Source organism: Amblyomma mixtum, chromosome 5 (genome assembly GCF_055824585.1).
Source record: "Amblyomma mixtum isolate Tamu chromosome 5, ASM5582458v1, whole genome shotgun sequence".
NCBI classification, from domain to species: domain Eukaryota; kingdom Metazoa; phylum Arthropoda; class Arachnida; order Ixodida; family Ixodidae; genus Amblyomma; species Amblyomma mixtum.
In genome coordinates, this window is record NC_143016.1 from 29,692,594 (window position 1) to 29,716,685 (window position 24,092).

A 24,092-nucleotide genomic window follows, 5' to 3' on the forward strand; every position below is an offset into this window, starting at 1 on the left:
GGATAACAATGTGGATGAAATAGATCCGTGATTATTGGCGATTTTCACAAAAGCGATGCCATGCTGCAGTGGCTGTACAAACAAGTCCAAGAAGGACCACCGCACATGAAACCGTGTCATTTGCTCCATTGAGTGTCTTTCTGGTGCATTCAGATGTCATAGTTTTCCTATAAAAATACACCTTAGGAACACTCTTGCACATATATTTGTACGCTAACCACACTGAAGAGCCACTAAGTGTCACTATGCAATACTTCTGGTGCCAGCAGTACACTGAGTTTGAGAACAGGACGCTTTCTTCCTTAGTGGAAAGCTTGCAGGACCATGACAGCGCAGTTCTTACCAAGCTCTCAGCCTATATTGCTAAAAAAAGATGACTTGCCTGGAGTAGAATGGTCTACGTAAATAAGAGGCATTATGTGCTAACAAACATTGCTGAGCACGGCTAATGGGCAGAGTTTTGTGCAAGGCTGTGTCTGTAATGACTGGCCTTACTTTGGCATGCGTGCATGGTTATGTGGTGCTTTGTTATGCAAGATGCCTTTCATTCACTCATTACGAACAAAGTGAGCACGTGAAGTGCGATTCATGGCTCCTATACTAGGATACAACTTTAAAAAGAAAACAGCAGCTGGTACCACTGGGCCATGGCCCAAACTGTCCTGTATTACACTGCTAGCCAATCGCAACAGTAAACAGAATCGGCTTCTGTAGCGAGAGCTACACTAGGCTAGCCAGCGGTGCATTTCGGGCGCTCGTTGCAGGCCAGTACTGGGCGTGCGCCGTAACCATGGCAACCGGTTGCCATGGCTGTTAGGCAACCATGGTGAGCGGTTGTCATGGTTGTTAGATTAGCTTCTTGATTACAGAAAAAAGTTTAACACTGGAGTACTTGTTTGTTCTGAAGGAATTCTGTGTGGCGGTTCTGAATGTGGGCGAAGCTTCACTGCAGATTTATTAAGTTGTGTCCAACTTCAGAAAACAGTGTGTGAAAGAGGCGACCTGATTATTCTCGCTTTCTATCTGTACACAATTAGAAATCAATGTTCATACTGAGAGTAGCATGGGGTTAATAAAATTTATGAAACGCAACGGGTGAACCTTTATCAATTAAAACTCAAGCGGCAGTGACTGGCAAACTTTTCTACCACCGTTTCTGCACTAGCATCATGACATTTGCTAGGTCTTTAGATGCAGAAAGTTGCGCTTCTACTTCTTTTATTCCCCCGTTGTACAAAAGTCATTGTTCATGTCACTGACTTTCAATTCTCTCCAAAATGTAAATCTGCCATGTACCGCTCCGCTTTCATGCCTACCATTTTTCAAGCACCAGGCAACGATTTCTTCCTTCTTTCTTATTTATTCCTGTACAGACTTGAGGGACGAAAGACTGCCTCGCGTGATGTTGCAACCATTGCCGGACGAGCGCGAGATTATTGCAAAATTTTAAAACATTGTGAGTCTACCTAGGCTGCCCACAGGAGGAGTCCTCTGTAACGCTACCATCCTGGATTACAAGAGGCATTCCCCCTAGGCCATGGAAATTGCCAACAGCCTAGCCCATCAGCAAAGCAGCTGCTCACAGCCGTGAGCTGAAACCCATCTGTGTGTACAAAACAAGGTGCACCCTGATTGCCTCAACTGTCCATCCACACTGAATGCCTGCAGCCTGAATGCCTGTAGCAAGACTTCCAAGCTAGTCTGTAGTATGAAGTCTTCAGAGGGCACAGGCAAGTCTGAGAGTCAACATAACAGCCTCTCAGATTCACGTACGATACTCAAGGATACATCTGCCCGGGCATTTACAGGCGAAGCGAACAATGTAACAACATCACCCACAGAACCTTTAACATACACTCATCCTTGAACACTACAGACACCAGAGAAGCGCCCCCCCCCCCCCCCCCCCCCCCCCCCTCACCACCACACACAAATCCCTCAAAAGAGCAGATGCCATAGCCTGGCACCAGCTTTAGACGCACATTTTCCCAAACACATTTTCCCAAGAGCACATGAAGGCTCCCTACTTAGAAGGGATTTTTCTGGAAAGTAAATATCCGCGGATGTTTGCTTAGATTTGGTCTCCTCCAGGTTTGCCAAGCATACCGATGTAAACACTTCCCGTAGCTAACTTGGACACCGATGCAGTATTGGCACAGAATTTTTCACTAGAGTCGTAACACCTTGCATGCAACTTTTTCAGCATTTTAAACAAATCATTGGCACCTACTGCACCGGTTTTCATTTCTCGTTGAGTTGGATGCTGTTAAGGGCCAACTCCAGCGTTTTTCTACCTCCACTGATTTTACTGAAACTTTCATGGTACGTTCTCCGCATTTTTCTGGTCCTTTATGCAAAATTTCGCTGAGAAGTGGTGTTTTGTTGCAGCGCAAATAAATTTAAAAATTCCCCATTTCGTGGCCTCGATCGGGGAGATTTATACAGGCAATCTTGCATGTGTGACATCGCTGCACGCATGGCAGTCGATATTTGCTCTTCATTTGTTGAACAAAATTCCGAGCCGGCTTTTGGTCATTTCAGACTTCGTTCGCAAGTTTAGCTGATTAATGTGCACATGATAGGTTTTGTGACAGTATCTGCGATGTCATCGTTTAGTTGAAACCCGGTTTCAGTTTCCCGATTTTCGCTCTTTTCCAACACTTCTACTTGATATTTTGAAACACTGCTCTTTGTACTGGTGCATGGGGACTGCTAGGAATGTGATTATCAACCCAAAATATTCGAAAAACCCCCAGAGTTGGCCCAAGTCACCAGGTGTGCAGCTTGCCTCTTTAGAACAATGCTGCAACTTTGACCTACAGCTTAAAAGCATCCCCATTATACATGGTCTGTTCTGAAAGTAGTAGGACTGGTTTTTTCTTGGGCGAACGGGCGGACGAGAGGTGGTCTGCGCGTGCAGGATCGTTGAAGGGGGATAATGGGAATGCTGGGGAAAATCGGCAGTCGGCTCTCGGCCGTTAAAAAGAGGAGGTCGCTTGTACTGTGAACCCCTGTCGAAACGTCTCATCACGCAGAATCATCGAGCGTTTACTGCATCAGCGATACGCGATCAAATTTTGAGTAAATCTTGGTAAAACGGGCAAAGAGACTCACAACATGATTAAGGAGGCCTACGGTGACGCTTCCATGGGTAGATCAGGTGTTTTTGATAGGCACAAGCTTTTCCGAGAAGGTAAGGAAAGAGTGGAGGAAGACGACCACTTCAGACGCCCTTCGACCAGCAAGACTAACGAAAATGTGTAGTGAGGGAAACATTTACTTAACAGTGATCTATCAGAATGATTGCTGATGACTTGAGCATTCCTCAAACCCAAGTTTTTGGGATCGTGACAGAAAACTTACCCATGAGGAAAGCGTGCGCGAAGTTGGTGCCGGGAGTGTTGTCAGAGGAGGAAAAGGCCAACCGGTAGGATCTTCTTCGTCATCTGAATGAGGACCCCGATTTTTTGTCCCGCACAAGGCGGCAACGCTGTCTCAGCCCCCCTACAGCCTCGACTTGGCCCTGCCAGACTTTTTTCTATTCCCGAGAATAAAATCGACGCTCAAGGGGAAACATCACGGATCGGTAGAGGTGGTTCAACAGGCCGTGACGAGAGAGCTAAACAGCATTCCGGTCCAGGCGTTCCTGGAGGCGTACGAAAACTGTGAAACTCATTGGCAGCAGTGAGTAGGTGCGGAAGGGTGCTACCTTGAAAAATTGTAATTGTTTGTACTATTCTCTTGAATAAATTTTGTTTAAAAAAATGAGTCCTACTACTTTCAGAACAGACCCTGTATATTAACACTGCAGGCCTTCTCATAATCTAGCACCACTTGGGGGTTTTTTTGAAGCGAAAGTTTCTCTACGGGACCTTGCGCTTCAATTGTCGGGTCCCTAGATTCGTCCTTCAGCTGTGTTAAGACGTCAACCCATTAAAAAAAAGAAACTGAATCAATATCTGTGACTGGGAGTCGAACCCGCAGTTGCGTGAACAGATCTCCTTTAAACTAGGCTATCGCCGCAGCCAACTTGCCTCGAGTTAAACTGCACCACACTCTGCATCTGCTCCGTCCCGTGGCACTGCCTACTCACCTTCGTTTTCTACGTAGCACAAATCCGTGCTTTCGCTCCGATTCGAATGTAGTAAACATTCTCTGTAGCTTTTGGTAAGCAGCGGCAAAGGAAAATTGTAGAAGTGTTAGAGCACCAGCTCTGTAAATGTAATGCACAAACAACCCACACATTGGTTTACCTCAGTGCAGAACCATGGAGAAATTCACTTATCAAAAAACCAACAGAGCAAACACATGCAACCTCTATATGCAAAGTTTTCACAGATAAAACAGTCCCATTCTCTTAGCAACATGCAAAAGTTCAAGCTGCAAGCTGTTTTCTATCTTTACACACACTTAGTTTGTAAGCAACTTGCAAAAATGGAAGGCGCTTTATTCAGGCCAACATCCTTACACCTTCAAGCCAACCAAGCTTATTTGAGAGCACAGACTAGCAAAGAATGAAACTATGCAGAGTTGAATATCACATTTTTTGAACCTACCTGTCTCAGTTCCAAACAATAGTTTTTCGAAACAAAGAACACAATATTTAAAACAGCAAAACCCAGGAAACCGGAACTGGGTTTCAATAAAAGCGCGCAGTCCTGGATACTGTAGCAAAACCTCATGTGCATACGGCCTGTAACATTTTTGCTTGTTTTAATACTGCACTTACTACTATGTGAGAAAACCAAAAACAAGCTATTTTTTTCCTTCAGCAAACGGAGCAAATTTTGACAGCTGTGCAGCTCGCAACGTCACAAATACAAGGTTGCCAGCTGAAATTACCCCGATTGAGGCCGCGAAACCAGAAAATTTTAAACCCTTTTGCACTAGAACTAACCACTTCCTGGCTGCGAAATTTAACACAAAGGTAAAAAAGGCTCCTGAAAAAAAAAGAAAGAAAAACCCTTTAGTGGCCCTTCAACAGGTTCACACAAGTGATGCTGCTGCCAAAGCTTGAGACACAAGACCAGTACAGTGTTTTTACATATTTATTCCCACAAACAGCTCAGTTGCGCTGCCCACCACGGAAAGGTCCCAGAGGTGTTGTCTGCAGGCCAGAGATGCCAGCCATGTCCTGCAAGCACAAATTTAGGAACCAATATGATAAGAGCTCACCGCATCAGGTAATTCAGTCTGCTGGACGAAAGAACACAAATTAATCTCAACGTTGCACTGATAGCAGTGGTGTGTACAACAACAAGTGTGGTTGTACAGGCGCTGTTATAGCAGGAATTTTTGCCTTGCCATTCTTAAACTAACTGAATGCACTGTTTTGCTAGTACCACTCTCATTTATACTTCTTTTAATGCTTCCTTACTAATCATAACCTTAGAAACAGCATCTAACAACATGTGTGGAGAAGGGTTCCCAGCAAATTGGTGCATGGTGCCGACTGTCTTGTTAGCATCAATCTACCTTATCAGTCCACTGCTGTTTAATAAATTTCCATGGAGACAATCATCTGAATCCAAGTGTGTACAAATACACAATAACAATGAGGCTTCTACCTCATAGCCAATAGCACATGTAGGCCTTTCCAACTAATCCGCACTGAATACACATTTTTTGCTTCAAATTTTATTGATTCACTTGAACAACACCTTCCCGGATATTTCACTAAACACATAGCATAAATAAAAGGAACCCGTTACATGAACAGCTTGAAAGGACACTGAAAACAAATTGAAGTTGGCCTGTATTAGCAGGTTACCGCGTTCTATTGATAAAGTTGCTCATTCCATTGAAAAACAAAGCTTTTGTGAGCTAGAAAACTAGCTACTTTCGCAAGCGAACTACAGTGCTTTGGCACAGTTTTTTGGGAACAGATTCCAGTGGCTTAATTCATTCGCCTGAAAATGGTGACCCTGGAGTCCTTTTTGGCACCAATATCACGAGTTTGAACCAAGTGGTAGAAGAATTTTAAATGCAATTTTCTCGACAATAAATCGGTATTTAGCTGCATTGATTTTTTACCAAAAACAAAGACTGAATGACTGAGTTGTCTTTCGTGTCCCTTTATCCCTTTAACAGAGTGAACCAACAAAACATATAAGTTCTGTTTTGCGAACAGGCTTACTGTGATGTGAGAGGCGAGGCTTAAGAGCTATGAAATGAAAAAACAAAAACCAAAAAAAAACAAAAAAAAAACAGAACTTTCCAAGTAAATAATGAGGGGCGCTACACATATGCAGACATTCAATTCACAACCGCCTCTGAAATAATAGCCAACATAGAGCTAGAATTAGAAAAATATGCCTCAACTTCTCAACCTGGAGTGCAAGTTTGGTTTTATCGGGTTTAACGTCTTAAGGCGACTCGGGCTATGAGGGACACCATAGTGAAGGGCTCCAGAAATTTCGACCACCTGGGGTTCTCGTACACTGACATCGCACAGCATACGGGCCTCTAGAATTCGCCTCCATCGAAATTCGACTGCCACGGCCGGGATCGAACCTGGGTCTTTAGGGTCAGCAGACGAGCACTATAACCGCTGAGCCACCGCTGCGGCCCAAGTATATCCAAGGGAAACAAATATGACTCACCAATGCTTTCATCATCTCCATGGTGTCACCGTCCACCTCGATGACATCTTGCTCCAGAGCAGAGATCTGTACAGAACAAGAAGAAAACGTAACTGTGACAATCCGTTCATTCTGCACAAAATGCCAAGCTCAGCATGACCATAGCAGAGCTGGGAGTGATTCAATGTGCCAGCGAGGCAGAAGTTCAAAGCGCGTGATAGTACAGTAGTCCTCGTTAATTAGGAAAGCTTGACTATCAAATGCGTGTACTATTTATTTTATGGTTTGAAAATCATTAATTCGGACAGGCAATGGAGCTTGTAATGCGCACAAGCCACCGGAGACTGGATGTGGTGCGGGTGCCCAACCGATGTGTGAGGGCATCATTCTCATCGCTACGATCATCAGACGGAAGGTGCAATGGGATGCTTTGCTTGTTTCGTGCTGCACTCTGCCATTTCTTTTTTATTCTCACTGAATTTACTTCAAATTCTTTGTGCAATTGCGGCGCTGCTATAGTTATAGGTTATGCCATGTGCGTGTACGCAGTGTATGCTTTGCTTTAGCGGCGTGCTTTTGTGCGGGGAGGGAAGCAAATTTCTCCACTACAAAAAAAAAAAAAAATAGTAGTCCATTATCAGAACTTTGCTTGTGACCTGAACAAAAAACAAATCACAAGAAAAAGGTTATAAGGCCTTGAATCTTGATACCTGAATTGTTTACCAAGGTCAACATTACAAAGCTGATTTCGTTAACTACTGTGACTGGCTGGTGGAGTAATACAGGACGCCGTGGACCATGGCCCAGTGTTAACAACCGCTGTTTCTTTCAAAGTTGTATCGTACTATACAACATGTGTTGGTTCATTCGACAGCAGGCATGCACTTAGTTATCACAACATTCTTGCATAAAGTAATCAAAGAAAACTTTTTTTATGGAAAAAAAAAGTATGTAGATGTGGGAGACCTTATTTCTTTCAATGTCCCCGATTATTCGACACAGTTAATTTGGAGATTTTCTCCTGTCCCATGAAATCTGACTCAAAGGGGTTTCACTGTAATCATTACAAAGTTTTTTCACAAAAAAAAGAAAAAAAGAAGAAAAAGAAAGCAATGCAGTGGCTACCAGGTGGTGTTATGGCTTTTCATGAGCCTGTTGAGAGGAAAGCCTTGCTTCAAGAATTACTCAGTCGTCAGTGCTACATGCTTTGGCGACACTCAAATGGCTGCAAACATTCCAATGTGCTTCTCAAGTGTACATGCACATCTGACCAAAAATGTCCGCACAGAAAAGCCGCAGGGGAACATTCATGTGCCAAGGTGACGTAAGTGCAGAGCACAGCCGATACAAGCAATGGTACTCATAGCGAATATTTGAAATCAGACCTTAAGCCTAGTGACACAGTGCCACTTTGAACCACTTTGGGAATTCCATGCAAGTTGTCTGCATTTCAATTTTGCACTCCTTGAACAATCGCAGTAATGTGGTATAAAGTAATGCAGCTGGATGACAAATTTAAACAGAATATAAATGCAAGGTAGCAATGAGAAGAAACAAAAAAAAAAAGCTACCAAACTGCAGCTATCGCAAGGTATTACGCCCGATATAAATGCTGCACCGAATTTTTGCACTGAAGTTGGTTTCACAAATGCACCACCATTCAGCTTTGTCACGGCACTCCCCACAGGCCTACTGTCTTTGTGAATCACTACTGGATTGCTGCATAAATGCAGAGTGCTTGAAAGATTCAGCCTATCATCATCAAGTGACAGCCACCTGAAACTGCACCAAACGAACACTACTCAGGATGACCACCTGCGCTGTTCATAGCTGTTTATTGGCTTTTCAGTTCAATCACTGAAGCAAGGAGAGAGGGTGAGAACAGTGGCGGTACCGTCAACGTTGAGAACTACATGGCTGCTATGCCATCCAAAGAGAAGAAATCGGTGACTCAGCCACACTTTACTGCATCTGTGCTGCACAATGCATTAACAGATGGCCAGGGCAGCTGTGTGCCAATACGTGGTGCTCCTAATTTTGAATTCTGGGGCCACCTGCATACGTTTAGAACAAGGCACATCCCGAATGGGTGCAGGACAACCACTCACGCAAGCTCATCGTCCCATGATGGAACTAAATATGACTTCTTGGCAAGCCCGCTTTATCCTCTGGTGGAGTTGTAGACATCCACGCCTAAACCAAACCAATACAGCCACTGAACCTGCAGCTATTCCCGAAGCGATAAGCAAGTGCCACGGACACAGTAGCAAGCGGCCAAGTCACAAGCGGACGCGTCACCAATGTCTTTATGTGAATGCAGAGCAACCATTCAGCTCTCGGCTTCAACAAGAATGCATGCTGCAACATACTTTCCACCTTGGTGCCTGTTCGCCAACTGGTTCAAGGAGCCATAAACAGCATCATTAGCCACCTTAAACAGTGTTCATCTGTGATGCAGCTTCATGCCGCTGTTATGCACAGCAACTACTGGCCGAATGTCCAATGCATACCGGGTATAAGTAGCAATCAAAATGTGACTCAAGGAAACTAAGCTTACGCTGCCAGAGTTTGTCTGCTATGTAAACTATAAGCACGGCGACTAATGTTGTACAGTGCCACAATACAGCCAAGTGGAAGTGCGCGCACACCACCCATGAAATTTCCCCCAACATCAGATTCAACACACATCTTTGTTGTTAAAGCAACATTCAGCCAGTGTGTACCACTGAGTTTACAGCATTTATTTTCTTGTTTCTGTACGAAGTTTGCCGTTTGTATTACTTGTTTTACTAAGCACTGTCTGTCTCTTATAAAATATCATCTTATTCCATTGCTTCTCATGTTTTTTGTAAGCACATGGCCACGAAGCCAGTCAAACCAGATTTTTGGTAATAGAGCTGCACTGCTAAGTAAATGCTCGCTTTACCCACAATGAGAACAAAAATGATTTCAATTTTTAACACCCAGGTTTTGTCACCAGCAGAGTACAAGCAAGAAGTCTGTGCACCTCCCCTCCCTTAAATGTCAAGGAAAGAGTAAACAAACAAAGCAGCAAACAAAAAGCGCGAACCTCAGGCACATAGTTGTCCCTTCGCTCCCTCTCTTCTTCCTGCAGCTTGATGGAGATGCCACGCACAGGTCCACGCTGGATGCGCTTCATGAGGTGGGTTACGAACCTGCGATCATGAAAACGAAAACAAAAAAGACGTAATTGAGCAGAGCTCATAGCTGCCAACTTAGCCGTGTAAGCATGAAATCAGCATCACCTCCACTCAGCTCTTTCGAAGTTTTCCAAAACCAAACACCGCGCCTCTACACAAGCATGCAGCGACGACGTTCACTTTGCAATGTATAGTTCAAACTTTTTTCCTGTACAGCTCCTGCGGAGTCTGTGACAGACATCACAATAAAAGTGGAAGTCGCGTTGTCTCTTACCGCAAGAACTGGCGCGGGAGCTTCTAAAACCCAACACCGGCCAGACTCTTCGCTGAGCAATACATAAGCAACATAAAAGCAAAGCAATAAATAGGCCTCCAAGTTCATGCCTGAAGTAGCAAACCGCCGCTCCAACGAACGTGCATCAGCGACGTCAGTCTGGCAGGTTTACTCCATCTTCTCTAGATTTAAAAAAAAACAGCCGTGCAAGTAAGCAAGTAAGCGACTGTTTCCTACGATTACAATATAGTGCAGCTAAGCATACACTCACCCGGCGATCTTGTTTTTTAACTTTTTGCTGGGAATCTGGGCGATCTCCTCGCAGATCCGCTTGTTGGTGTGGAAGTCGAGGGTGAGCTTTGTGTAGTATTTCTCGATGATCAGGCGGGACGCCTTTTTCACCGTCTTGGTCCTAACACGACCCTGTAAAAGAATTATAAGTCGATCAATGTTCACCTGCAAAACAATTTCAGGACACAACAGAACTGCGAGAGCGGCTGCCGAAGGCTCACCATGCCTTGCGATATAAGCGTTTAAACAACACAATTAAAAATGAACTATTCAGAAGGCAGAACGTGTCTAGACGTAGCTTGATAATGCTGTAGACATGCAGTTTATTAATTGGTACGATTAATGTGGATTATGAAGAAGCGATCACAAGGTACACACCATTCTGTACGGCGCCGAGAAGGGAAAGGAACAATGTTGCTTGCTTCCGTCGCTTCCGTGGCCGAAAACGATTCAGTCGGCCGCCTTCAGTTTGCCAGCAGGCACATTTCTCTAGCACAAACCTTGAGGAGTATAAAATATAAAACATAAAATACATATTTATTAAAATAATTTTGCAGTAATTATTTTTACCCTTTTTATTTAACAAAGTTATTATTTATAGGCTATTTTGACCCCGCAGCCCGCAGGCATGCGCGCCGCCACCCGGCTGAGCTTGAAAGTCAGTTTACCACTTTGAAAATGGTGGCAATGTTTTCGTCGCAAATTGGAAGCGCGACAACAAACTCCAATATTTTGTTTACCCGTAACTTGTGCTTAGAGTGAAGCGAGATCTTTCTAATCAGCCCTTGCTTCGACGGCTTCGGAGCATCGGCTGAAGTGGCGACGCAGCGAACGGAACCAAGCGCCTGCAACTCCAATCGTAGGATGTTCGACTGAAGCTGGGGCTCCGTAGCCCCGCGTTTGCGCTTAGGCTTAGCAGACGCTAAGTGGTCTGTGCACGGATTTCGTGAAAGCATCGGCGTAGTAACCGGTGACCGAAACGACAACGCCGAAGTGTGAAGTTCGTGGTGCAAAGTATCAACCGTTGATCGGTGCGCGGTCACTGACGCTTGTGTGTGCCGCGGTGGCTCGTTTCCCGCTTCCGAGGTGCAAGTGGCTCAGAACCGTGGATCACACTGGCTTCGAGAAGTGTTGCGATGCCTTGATGCTGTTTCTTTCCCGCGTCGACGCAGACAGAGGAGCACAACACAGCAAGCACCATGTCGATAAATGAGGCAAACCTTGTGAAGAAGCTGACCTCAGTCACCAACACTCAGGACAGCGTGCAGACGCTTTCGCTATGGATCATTCATCATCGAGCGCACCACAGAAAGATTGTGGAAATCTGGACGAAAGTGTTGAAGAAATGTAAGTTTTCCGATATTCTTGTATTTTCGCTGAGCTATCGCGCATTTTCTTCGAACGACTATTTTCAGCTGCGTTGACTATGTTTTGAGAGGCGAAATTAAGAACGTAGGCCGGCTTTCTGCGCCTAGTTAAAGCGCGCGAACGTGGCGTGGTCGTAAGGCGAAATAAATTGCTGTTCAGCGATGTTCCCGAAAAAGACAAACTTGGTTTTGCTATGTTCGGAAGGCCAGTGACAATTCTGTGCGCTCCGTGCGATGTCAGAGCCTGCCTCATTCGAATAGTCGTCTGATCAGCTACTGTATATCCACGCGCCTCTGCCATTTATACCGCTTCGTACAAATGCGATTCGGTTGCATGAACAGCTGGATGTCTGTAGGAAACGCATCGAGGAGGCACGCTAGAGAGTATTGCCGCACCACGAATGAGAGACCACTTCTCCGATTTGGAACTTGGCTTCGCCGGTTCAGACTGCCGCTCATTCGGCTTTGGCGGGTCGAAGAAAAAGAAGCGATAGGTTATTTAGAAGCAACGAATTGACGAAATGAAGGCAATTAGCGTCGTCCGTAGCATTCGCGTGAGCTCAAATTAATGGATCAAGTGCAGCTGCCGACTTATCGCCACTGCACCAACTTTCGTCATCCACCTGAGGCGCAGTGATATAGTAGTAAATTTCACGTTTTTAATGACCTAGTGTCAAAAGATGGCTTGTTGCGCTCGCAGAATGTTTTTCTTGTTGGCGACTTGGGACACATTTTAAATTTCGTCATTAATAATAGCCTCGATTTTCCGCAGGGACTTCGTTATTGGACTTGCTGAAAAAAGAAATCGGACTCGAGTAATTTTCGTCCCTGGCTTGTGTCCTATGCATTGTAGTGATTTTGCTTAGTGGTAAAATATGACCTAACTGCCACTAAATCTGTGGAAAAAAAAATGCAGTTTTTATTATTCAGGGCAATAATTTAATTATCATTTGAAAGGAATGTATACAAAAGACATACGATCAGTGAGTACCTGACTTCTGTGCTGCCACCTAGCATGTGCCTTCATTGGTTTCGGTGACTTCGCTTTTTTGCCCTGTTGTACTGCGCGCGCTGTCTGCGAGCTCTACAGCAGTTTTTTGCAGATGAGCCCATAACCTCTTGACGCCTTTGCTCTTTACTGATGAATCTTGGGATGGGCTGGTAGTTTCATGCGATCGGTGTCTGTAGGATTGAGAAGCAGCAGACGTATGGGTGGACTGCAATCCACCACCAGCCCAACATTCCCGTCGAACTAAGCACGGCGGCAAACAAAAGACCACGTGCCTTTCACGGCGAGACTGGGATTATTTTAGGGCGAAGGCTGCGACGTTGGCGTTTGCTGTTTTGCTGGGCGCGAAACCGTAATCTTAGCGCGTCAGCAACTCACTGCTGCTGCTCCCCACGGGGTGACACGTTTGGCGCGGCGTCTTACCACTTTCGCTAAACGGTATCGCTGTCTTTTTTTTTTCTTTCTTGAACTACTGTAATTGATGGCGCCTTTCTTGAAGCTTGCATTCGGGCGAGATAGAAATTTGGAGGACGCTTAAATTCCCGTTCGTCGCGATGCCTTGCCCGTTGGACAAATCGAAACTTTGACTGCCCGAACCGCGCATGATACGTATCCCCCCTCCGATTATAGGTCGCCGATTCGAATCCCTGCCACGAGCTAGGCTTAAGACCCGCGGCGGTGGCTCAGTGGTAAGGCATTCGTCTGCCGAGACGGAGTGCCCTGGTTCGAACCCGACCGCGGCGGCCGCGTTTCGATGGAGGCGAAACGCAAGAGGCGCCCGTGTGCTGTGCGATGTCAGTGCACGTTAAAGATCCCCAGGTGGTTGAAATTATTCCGGGGACCTCCACTACGGCACCTCTTTCTTCTTTCACTCCCACCTTCCTCCCGTCCCTTACGGCGCGGTTCAGGTTAAAGATCCCCAGGTGGTTGAAATTATTCCGGGGACCTCCACTACGGCACCTCTTTCTTCTTTCACTCCCACCTTCCTCCCTTCCCTTACGGCGCGGTTCAGGTGTCCGTCGAGTTATGTGAGTCAGGTACTGCGCCATTTCCTTTCCTCAAAAACCAATTTACTAATTTATCTAACTTGTAAGTTTATGCTGCGCGAAACGCTTAAACTTCGCCTTTGAGTGTGGAACGCGACAGCGTGTTGCAGCGCTGCCAGGGAGTACAGAACGCCATTGCCCGTTCGGCGCGATGCCTTGCCCGTTGGAAATACCTTTGAACGCAGCGCATTTTTGAGGAAAGGAAACGGCTCAGTGTTTCTCTCATATCTCGCTGGACACCCGAACCGCATCGTAGGAAAAGAAGAGAGAGAGAGAAAGAGGTAATGGAGGAAATGGAAATTGTATTTGAGGAAAGGAAATGACGCAGTAACTGTCTTGCATATCTCGGTGGACACCCGCAGCCCCGATTATAGTCGTTCGAATCCCTGCGGCAGCTTGGATCTAACTTAACTAGTACGTTTACGCTGCACGAAACGCTGAACCAGGAACATGGATTGATGTAACTAACTATGAAGCAAGCTTGTTTGGACCTTTCAAGGTCTCAGGGCCACCGCACACCCCTCACATTACGCGCATGTGTCCAGGTCATGTAGGGTCATGGTACTGGCACCCCGGTTCACACAGCGAAGTTGCATGTCCGGGTCCTGTGATGCAAGGAGGGCCTCCCATTCCTCCCATGTTCCGATGGCGGGCTGTCCCTGCGGGGGAGGATCTGCAGGGCAGCTGAATAGGATGTGGTCCAGGGTGGCACGCGATTATTCTGGGGCATGCATACGGTTGACATGGTACGATTTTTTTCCGACGTGCGCACAACTACTGCTACTACGACGCCGACCGGCTTTTCGACCGAACGACAGCGTAAAAATTTAGGGGGCACTTTGACTGTCTAAAGTGGGTAGAGGCGAAGCGTTACTTTGACTGTCTAAAGTGGGTAGAGGCGAAGCGTTTTCCGCACCACTTTGACCGCCTCTGTGACACTGGATGACGTTGCATATAATCAATGACTAATTACTAATTAATTGCTAATTACTGATTCGCCATTCTCCCAGACATTTGTACCTGTCTAAATAAACTTCTTATCTATCATATCTATGACTAAATACTAATTAATTGCTAATCAATGAGGCTTAAGCTTCGCCTTTAGGGGCGGAACGCGACAGTGTGTTGTGCTGTCCACAGAACGCCACCACCCGTTCGGCGCGATGCCTTGCCCTTTGAACGCAACGCTTTTTGATGAAAGGAAATGGCGCAGTAATCCTCGGTCATCTCAGTGGACACTTGATTCGCACCGTACAGGAAGGGAGGAAGTGGGAGTGAAAGAAGAAAGAGAAAGAGGGGCCGTAATGAAGGAAATGAAAGTTGTATTTGAGGAAAGGAAATTACGCAGTAACTGTCTCTCATATCTCAGTGGACACTCATCAAAAGCGTGACACCTCTACTGACAGCCTTCTGTCGACAACGATGAGGCATTAAAGGCTTTCGCCTTAAAATGGTTGTGTTCAAAGCTGTTTCCAACGGCAAGGCTTCCCCTGCAACTGGAGATGGTGTTCCCTCGACTCCCTGGCGGCGCTGCAACGTGCTGTTGTGTTCCACTCCTAAAGGCGAAGCTTAAGCGTCCTTCAGTTTTAAAATAGGGTGATTCTATCGCTTAGGGGCATGTGGGAATAGCAGCGCTCCAGCGCGCAGGACAAGAACTGGAGGAAGGGACGTTACTGTTCTGTGCCTGCGCACGATGGCGTCACCTTATTCTAAAAGTCTCCAATCTCTCATAAATAGGTGCGGGGAGTTAGACGGTAAAGAAAATAAAGTCTGTGCCTTGGACTAAGCAGTCACAATGGTTAGCATCCTGCTGCTTGCAGCCACCTAGAAAACCGTCAGGTTGATCGTCGTTGCGAAACTAGTGCAGGGTTATGCACAGAGGAAAACGATTGGAACTCTCGCATAACCTTTCCTTCACTCGGTCAGGGCGATCGGATACAGTATTTGAGAGACGTTTACTGCAACGGCGGAATGCTACTGACACTTTCAAGTGAGGTATGGGTCTTGGGCGAGACGACGATGTTCGGTGCACTTTGTTATAGGCAGCTTGCACCGACCTCATAGTGGCCGTCATGTTTGACACAAGAAGCACAGAGAAAAAAAAAATGCGCGTTTTTTTCTAATCTGCTCACCTGGTGCCGTGAAAGATATGCCTGGCACTCCATCACGGCCACATGCGTGAGCGTCCGTGGCAGTAACGTTTCTACGAATGCATTAATCAGTTACGTGTCTAGAGACTGCGAGGCTGTCAGTGGCAGGTGCCGTTGCTGAGTCTGCAGCAGTCTCATTTTCTTCAGTCGGATGCAAGGTTATCCGTCGAGAGCACATCAACTCGCTCAATCACTGCATTAGGTTGTCATGAACACCTGAGCCAAATAATGCACGCAGCAGAGAACCCAGAATCGCGCTCGAAAAGTGGCGGGACCCTCCCGGCGACTCTTTCATGCTCACACCTGCGTATACAAGTTGAGAGATGGCTATTGGTGAGATTCTTTCAGACGTCAGGCAGCTGCCATGGCCGCGGCCAATAAGCCGCGTAGCTCCGAGGAGTCGGAAGCTGTGCCCCAGGAGGTTGGGCCGGCGGAGGAGCGCCGACCTTCCAGCGTGCAAAAAGTGACGAGAGGAGAGGGAAAGGTGCCAAGACGCTGAAATTTAAACTACATCAGCTCCTACAAAGCGGATTCGTGAAGTGGCATGCTTCACGAACACTGTCTATCCCAGGTGTATACCGCCCACCCCGGGCATACCGCAACTTCCATTAAAGCCCCTTTCAGAGCCCTTTTAAGCTGATGCCCTCCATCCAGTGGCAGGGTCCGTTCTCATGGCGTCGTGGTTAATTCCCCTGCACCTGTCAGCTTGACATATTCCATGGGGATGGGAGGTGCTAGGGGATTAACCACGGATGAACCGCGGCTTCCTGGCAGTTGGTCCACACCATCGGCTGGGGGGGGGGGGGGGGGGCATTAGCAGCTTCTTTCTTGAGTTGCATTCGAGTTTTGTTGTGTGTGACTCTGTGCTAGTGTGTTTGGGTTCCGCTGGTCGTGAAGGTGCAGACGTCGCTGCAAGGGAAAGTTAGAATTTTGTAGCGGGAGCTACACTATAGTAAGATACAACTTGCTAACACTGGTCCGCGGTCCGCGGCATTTTGTATTATTCCGCTGGCCAAACGGAACAGTAAACTAAATCAGCTTTTTAATGTTTGACCATATCAAACAATCCACGTATCAAAATTCTAGAGCTCGTAATTTTTTTTCTTGAGATAAGCTTTTTGTTTAGGTAACAAGAAAAGTTTAAGCAGCGGGCTACTTTTTCGTCATGGTATAGCGGCGCATTTCGGGCAGTCGTCGCAGGCCAGTACGGCGCATGCGCCGTAACCATGGCAACCAGTTGTCATGGCTGTTAGGTAACCATGGCAATCGGTTGCTATGGTTGTTAGGCGCCAAGGCGCCGAGCATGTTGTGCTCGGCGCCTAACGTACCTTTCGCTATGTGTATCCTGGCCTAGCCGAGCTAAGCCACAGCAAATTTCTTATTGTTAAGCAACGCCCTTATTCCAAAGCAGATAGACCTCCAGGACTGCTTCCGCGAGGAATGAAACTACCCATCACGCTGGTCCGCTTGTCGCTGTTTCTTCGTCGCCGCGGCATACAAGTTGCTTCCGACACTGCTACTTTGCTCGAAGCTTCAGCAGCACGTGCCGTATGGCGCGTATAGGTAGCAGCAATATGAGAGGGAACAAGAGAGCGCGTAGCCACCGCACTTCGTGGACCGCTGTCGCCGAGAGGCGGCGAGAATTAGCGGCAATGGCGAATGCCCAGTAAGCATGGCCGGTTGTTCTTTTCCGCGCATGCCCCTGGCTCTGCCCATTCTCGTCGGCGGTCGGCGGCAGCGCTAGTAGCAGCGCTTTGCGAAGCGCGGAGTCCACACGCCTACCTGCACAATGTTTTCGATGCCGTGCCAGTGACACGACAGCCTCCCAAAACGCGATGTTCCTTTTCAAGCAAGTCCGTAATCGCGCTACATCATTTTTCTAGTTTAAAAAAAAAAAAAGCGACTAGCGGTGGCACTTGATATTGATCGACGCAACAGAATCGATCCCAGCGGAACTTACACCACTTAGGGTAGCGAGCGGTTGAAACAAGCTAGGGAGAGTGCGTCGAGAAATCTGCTTCGCGGGGTTTCTGTCGTCTGTGTAGAGGCGAGCGTAAACTCAAGCTGGACATCCAGCCGCCGCGGTGGTTCAGTGGTTATGTTGCCCGGCTGCTGACCCGAAAGACGCGGGTTCGACCCCGCCGCGGGAGACGCATTTCGATGGAGGCGGGAGGAGGTCGGAGGGGGTCAGCTGACGTTGTGCTGGCCGCCATTCGATATTTAATCTTTCGTAAGACAAAGGCGACGGCGCACATCCACCATTCTTCGTGGCCATTTCGGCCGCTCTTCCCCGTCTAATCCCCATGCTTTGCGCACCAGCCCGTTTTGTCTGTGCAAGAGGCCCGTGTACTGTGTGATGTCAGTGCACGTTAAGGATCCCCAGGTGGTCAGAATTATGCGGAGTCCTCCACTACGGCGTTTCTCATAGCCTGAGTCGCTTTTGGACGTTAGGCGTCATAAACCAAACTGTCAAGCTCGACATCCATCCCTCGTTGGATCGCTGAACTGCCGTTACGGTACTAACGGAGCTCGCGGCGACTGCGGGCTGCACGCGGAAAGCCACGCCTAGCTGACGAAATGCGCGAGTAAAGGCCAGCGTTTTCGGTGTCTCCCCGTAGATGATGATGAAAAGCCTTTATTTAATAAAAGAGGTGAGGCTTTCTTAAAGAGCCCCGCAATGGGTGGAGTCCCTATTCCGGGACCCCATTGGTCGAAGCCGCCAGCTTAGCCCTCTTGACCAAAGCCTTTTGGGCCTGAAGGTCCGAGCAGCCAAGCAGGGCCGCCTCCCATTCCTCTCTGGTAGGGTTGGGGTGGGGGGAGAGAGCTGAGTTGCGCTGGCAAGCCCAAACCATGTGGTAGGTGTCAGCCACCTCGCCACAGTGTTTGCACCTGCCAGTGAACGCGGGATCGAAATGTTTTAATACTGCCGGGCACAGCATTGTATTAGTGAATAGTCTAAGTAGAACGCGTTCGTTTGCTTTCCCCAGTCCCTTTGCAGGGGCTGGGTACACGCGGTGCCTATCCTTATAATAAGATGTTATGTCTTTGAACGAGAGTAAAGAGCCACCTTCAGGTTTCAGGTGCTCAGGAGCCAATGGGAACGCCCGGTGAATGAGTGCTCGGGCCGCCGCGTCTGCAGCTTCGTTTCCTGCTAGGCCCTGATGGCCCGGAGTCCAAACTATGCAGCGGGGAGTAGGATCGGTGTCTCGGCTGCAGTTCCTTAGTATTCGTTCAGCTGGTGGAGTTATCCAGCCAGTCTCATAATTTTAGAGCGCAGCTCTTTGGCGTCCGTTCCTGGGTTTCGCGTCGTCGTCGGCGTCGGCCTCGTAACCAGCTCCGCCCCCAATGTCACGCTTTTCAATTGGTCGAAATGCTCGTGACGTCACAGTGCGCGAATTTCAAATGGGGCCAATTGTACTTTGGCTAGTAACCATGCAACCAATCAAAGGGGTCGTATAGTGATGCTGCAACTAAGTTGGACTGAGTTTAGTTAATTGCTTAATTAATCAATTAGCCTAATTAATATAGAGGAGAATGAAGAGGTCAGAAGAAAAGAAAAGAAAGACGCGCGCCGCAGCGACAACAGCGTCCGCGGAAGGAGACGGTGCCGGAAAAAACATAAGTACGAAGCCGCGTTCCCTCCACCACCACGGACTTCCCCACTCAGTAAGACGTTGCTCGTTTCATATACGTTGTGTCGAACATCCTAGACAGTTCCAACAATTGACAGGTTAATGACAGAACACGATGGATAGAAATGCAAGAATATAAATATGAAATAGCCTAATTAACCTTTCTAGTTAGACCGCATAAATCAATAAAACCGAGAACGAAATTGGTCGAGTTGGGGAATCGAACCAGGGTCTCCGGAGTGCGATACGAGCACGCTAGCCACTCCGTAATGCCAGCTGAATGGTTTGGAATGAACAAAGGCGCGTCTAGCTAATACGGCGTCTTCGTTCACTCCCATCTTCCCCCTTTCCCTTACGGCGAGGTGCAGGTGTCCACCCAGATATGCGAGAGAGATACATTTCCTTTCCTCAAAAAATAAATTTACCGTCCAGCAAGGCGTACAGCCGAATTGGCGATGGCGTTCTGTGGACTCCCTGGCAGCGTTGCAAGACGCTGTCGCGTTCCACTCTTACAGGCGAAGCTTAACATGTTAACCACACATCAGTAACACACGCAGACAGCCAATGGACGCGTCATTCGCTGGCAGCACTTGATTCATCATTCACAACCACATTCTTAACGTACGCTCCCTTGCCGCACATGCCAAGGACGTACACCACGATCACATTCTGCGCCATTCCTCTGTACTTTGCTTTGCTGAAACCTGGATGGATCCCGAAGAGCCTCTCGAAATCATAGATTTCCTATACTGCTGTGGTGCTCGCAGAGACCACAACAGAGCGGCGGGAGTCGCTATCTACTTGCGCACAGGTCTCTGCAATACCAGTCGAAATGTTTGGCACGTCACATGAAATTGGCGAACTGTGCGCCGCAAAGTTGCCCAACGGCTTGCTGGTAGTAGCTGCCTACTTCGCCCCTACCGCACTCACGAAAGACGTCGTGCACTTCCTGCAACTCGCATTAACCGTCCATCGATCCACACCGATGTTAGTAGTGGGGGACTTTAATGTTGACATAAAGACAAACAGCAATTTCCTAACACTTATGCGGGAGAACATCCCGTTCCTCTCGCTCGTAACGCGTCCCACGGCTGTGACAACCTCGCGAGGCACTTGTATAGATCTCGTCTTTGAGAATCAAGCATTGGTGTACCAAGTCGAACATATATCAGTCTATTTCTCCGACCACAAAGCTTCCTTCATGACTGTCAAGAACTGTTAGTGGAGTCTTTGTTAAAGGAATACGTGTGAAAAAAAAAAAAAAATTCTGTGATAGCGCATACATGTGTTGCTCGATTTCTTTGCCTCAATCTATCGAAAAGGTGAAACAGCTTATTTGCTGCGCTCAAATTTCGCATTAGGAAGTAACGTAATCGTCGGTAATTTTTTACACGCCGAACGCGAATCTGTTATGATGTGTTTTGATTTGGTATCAGAAGCAGCTAGGGCGATAGCAACCTCTTCAGCTTGTGTTGTGCCTGGTAGATGCGCGTGAAGAACTTCTGGCCTTGTAGCGGGTCCCGCGCGGAGTGGAGCTGCCTGGATTTGAACCGCGCGAGCGTTGGCGGATGAACGCTGCTGAACTATTCTCAGTTGAGGCAGCTGCACTTCTTGTGAGGAGCGGTGCTGTAGGAAGTGAGTCCGGAGTGCAAGTGCTGCCTCGCGCGAATAGCTGGTCAGTGCCGCTCTTGGGTAACTTTCAAAGCTATTGATCGCGATCGAAGTGGCTCGATGCAGGCGGGCGTAATATCAGAGTGCTGTGAGTTGGCGTCTCACTGCGTAACTGCTTAACACTGCCGAGTAGGTTTCATCGTACTGCTATCATTCTCGCAGGCACGAAAGCTGGCGCACCATGAGAGCTGTAACCTCCCCCCCCCCCCACCACCAAAAAAAAAATAAAAATAAAAATAAATTCCTCTTGGCCAAGTAGTGACGATGGCTGTGTCGTCTCCATCGAGCGGACCCATTTCCTGCCGCTCGCTCCGTCGCGCCCTTGACTTCGGGTCATGTGGGTGTTCACTTATCCTCCGGGCAGCGGCGTGCCTCGCAGTTTCGGCCGCTCGGGCACTCCCAGTTTTTGCAGAGAGCGCTCCCCGTGCGTCGCCGTATCGCTTGCTCGACTGTTCCGTGTTCCGTGCGAGTGGGTAAAGAACGAAGCATTTGCTAGCGCGAGCTCTCTGCACGTGTTTGCAACAGTCCGAAGAGCGCGTGCTTTTTTGACGTAAGTCTTAGCTCCTCATCCCGGAACAGTTTCCGAGTTCGTTTGGTTGCACCAAGCGCGAGAAAACCACAGTGTCGTTGGCCTAACGCTGTCGTACACGGCTATCGCATTGTTATCAGCTCGGCTCCTTGCGCTGCCAAGGGTGCGCTGCTTGCGCCGACAGTGAGTGCGGCAGTGATTGGCTCGTTCCACAAAGGGCAAGGGTGTTCTTACAAGGGATGCTGCTTTCTCCACGTTGCGCGTGATGTAATTCCATGGGGGCAATCGACGGGAAGACTTTTACGTACCGAGACAACGGCCCAGGGGGAGTAAAGATAACTTTAGTCCTCAAAAGGGCGCTTTAGTCCCTAAATTTGCACAAAACACTCTTCTTGCCAAAAATGCGCGCCGTGCGCAAACTCAACGGACTAACTGCCGAGAAAGAGTTGGGAGAGACGGGAGGCGAGACGGGAAAGAGACGGGAGGCGAATAGCAGCATAGCAGCACGCGAAAATCGCGCGAGAAGACCCTGAGTGCAATAGTACTCGATTTTTGAAGCGCAGGGCGTGGTCTAAGGCCAGTGAGAGCACCGCCGCTGCCTGTGACGAAGCGGCTACCCTTTTGTGTGAGAAAAAGGCCTCGTGCCACCGAAACGGCTGGCAGCTGTGCAAGTGCATAAACAAATACTACGAGCTTCAATACGAGTCAAAGTTGAGTTATAAAGGTTAGGGTTGAGCAAGTACACGTAGTTTCATATCATTGCCGTTGTTTACGAGCTTATGTGATGCTGTGTAAGTATCGGCGACACATAGCGAATCGGTGAGTGGAAGCAGTCAATTCCCTTTCACCGCTGTCCGCCAGTAACAAAAAACGAAGTGAACCATCGCCTTCTATATTTGTTTTCAACAGGCTGTAATGTGCAGCTGCGAACTGCAAGAAATAAGACCACCTTATACGCAAAAAAAAAAAAAAAGAAACGAAAAGAAAACAACTGTTGTGGTTGTGGAGCACTTTTTTTTTTTGGCCAAAACGCGATTTAGACCGTTGTGCGTGCGCATTAAAGCTTGCCGCAGGTTGTTGCAAAAGTATATGACACCAAAATCACCATACTGTGCTCTGAACAGCAATATGTTTGATAACAATTTGAACGGCACAGACAGGCAATGTGTGTGTTTCGCATACAAAGCTTTTATTTTCTGCCCTGGACCGTCACCTGTGGTGGCCTAGTCATATCCGCGCTCGGCTCATAATCCAGAGGTTGTCGGTTCGAATCCTGGTGTTTTCATGTATGTATGTTTGTTTCCTTTATCGTTGTTATATGTGTGAAGTTCTGTCGCAAACTATCCCGCTCTAAATTACGCTGGAAATCATGCGTCGTTTGCATTTTTTCATTAAATGTCTGCTCCCGGGGATTAACTGTTGCACCCTTTCCATGGGGATCAACAGTTACACCCTTTGCAGTTAGTCCCGGAAAGGACGACTGCCAGTGGCAGGTCAGTTAGTCCCCAAAAAGACTAACCTCTCGCCCCCTGTTAGCCCCTTTTTCCTAAGAGTGCATTGCGTTCTTTAAACGGAATATGAGAACTACTACTTCCAGTTATTGGTCTCAATAAAAGAAAATATTCTGTCTGCTCTTTCTGGGTATGCTAACGTTTGTCCGGCAGCAAAGACTCATTTATGGCTGAGAAAATTGAATATAAAAATTTTTGCTATTCGATTCAAATTCGTGACGCCCGCACAGAGAAGGCCTGGTTGCTACCGTATTGAATTGAATGGTGATGCAGCATAGCCTCCGGGATCCGCTTCAAAATTCGGTGTCGACGCACGCGGTTTACCTGCGGAATAGGCCAGCCATGGCGACACTTCTATTACTGCGATATCTTTGAAAGCCTCGCGGAAAAAAACAAAAATAAAAACAAAAAAAACGTGTCGTCATAAAATTCGCTCATTGGCCGGTGGGTAGACACGTCAGCAGACCGGAAGTAACGTCACCTCCCGTAAAGACATCAACAGCCTCTAACACTATCGCATTGGCAGCACATGATGCAATTTGGTGTCCCTGTGATATTTTTTTTTCGTTTTCCGGTCTGCGGTTAGAATGCCGCAGTCAGTCGAAACGGGCCAACTTCAGTTTATTTTCACTGTTCCTTTTAAGTTGCGGCCAAATCTCAGTGCCCGGGCATTTTTGCTTTCATCCTCCTTTTAAATGCGGACCGCGTGGCACGAATGAGAATGAATGTTTAAATAAAAAAAGTTTCTTCCATCCACACTTGTGCTCGGCAGCCGAAGGCAGTGGCCGCCGTGGCAAGTATGTGTGTAAATTTGCCGTTGTACGAGCTAAGCATTGAGAGAGTGGCGTAAAACTACTGTGAAGAAAACCA

The 24,092-nt window shown here is 47.6% G+C and overlaps 2 protein-coding genes across 2 annotated transcripts in view; one reads left to right on the forward strand and one right to left on the reverse strand.

The window, feature by feature from the left end:
• Positions 1 to 5,032: 5,032 nt before the first annotated feature.
• Positions 5,033 to 10,549, reverse strand: RpS17 (ribosomal protein S17). Its single transcript, XM_089543756.1, has 5 exons — positions 10,529 to 10,549; positions 10,288 to 10,439; positions 9,652 to 9,757; positions 6,603 to 6,668; positions 5,033 to 5,134 (listed from the first exon to the last, which is right to left on the reverse strand). The coding sequence occupies exons 1-5, from the start codon at positions 10,529 to 10,531 to the stop codon at positions 5,066 to 5,068; spliced, it is 396 nt and encodes a 131-aa protein (XP_089399882.1). The 5' UTR covers positions 10,532 to 10,549; the 3' UTR covers positions 5,033 to 5,065.
• Positions 10,550 to 10,955: 406 nt separating this feature from the next.
• LOC149341635 (uncharacterized) overlaps positions 10,956 to 24,092 on the forward strand; it is a 46,005-nt gene continuing 32,868 nt past the window's right edge. The window contains exon 1 of the mRNA XM_089543757.1: positions 10,956 to 11,654. Within this exon, the coding sequence (XP_089399883.1) occupies positions 11,507 to 11,654 (148 nt within the window). The 5' untranslated portion in view covers positions 10,956 to 11,506. The remainder of the gene's footprint in view (positions 11,655 to 24,092) is intronic.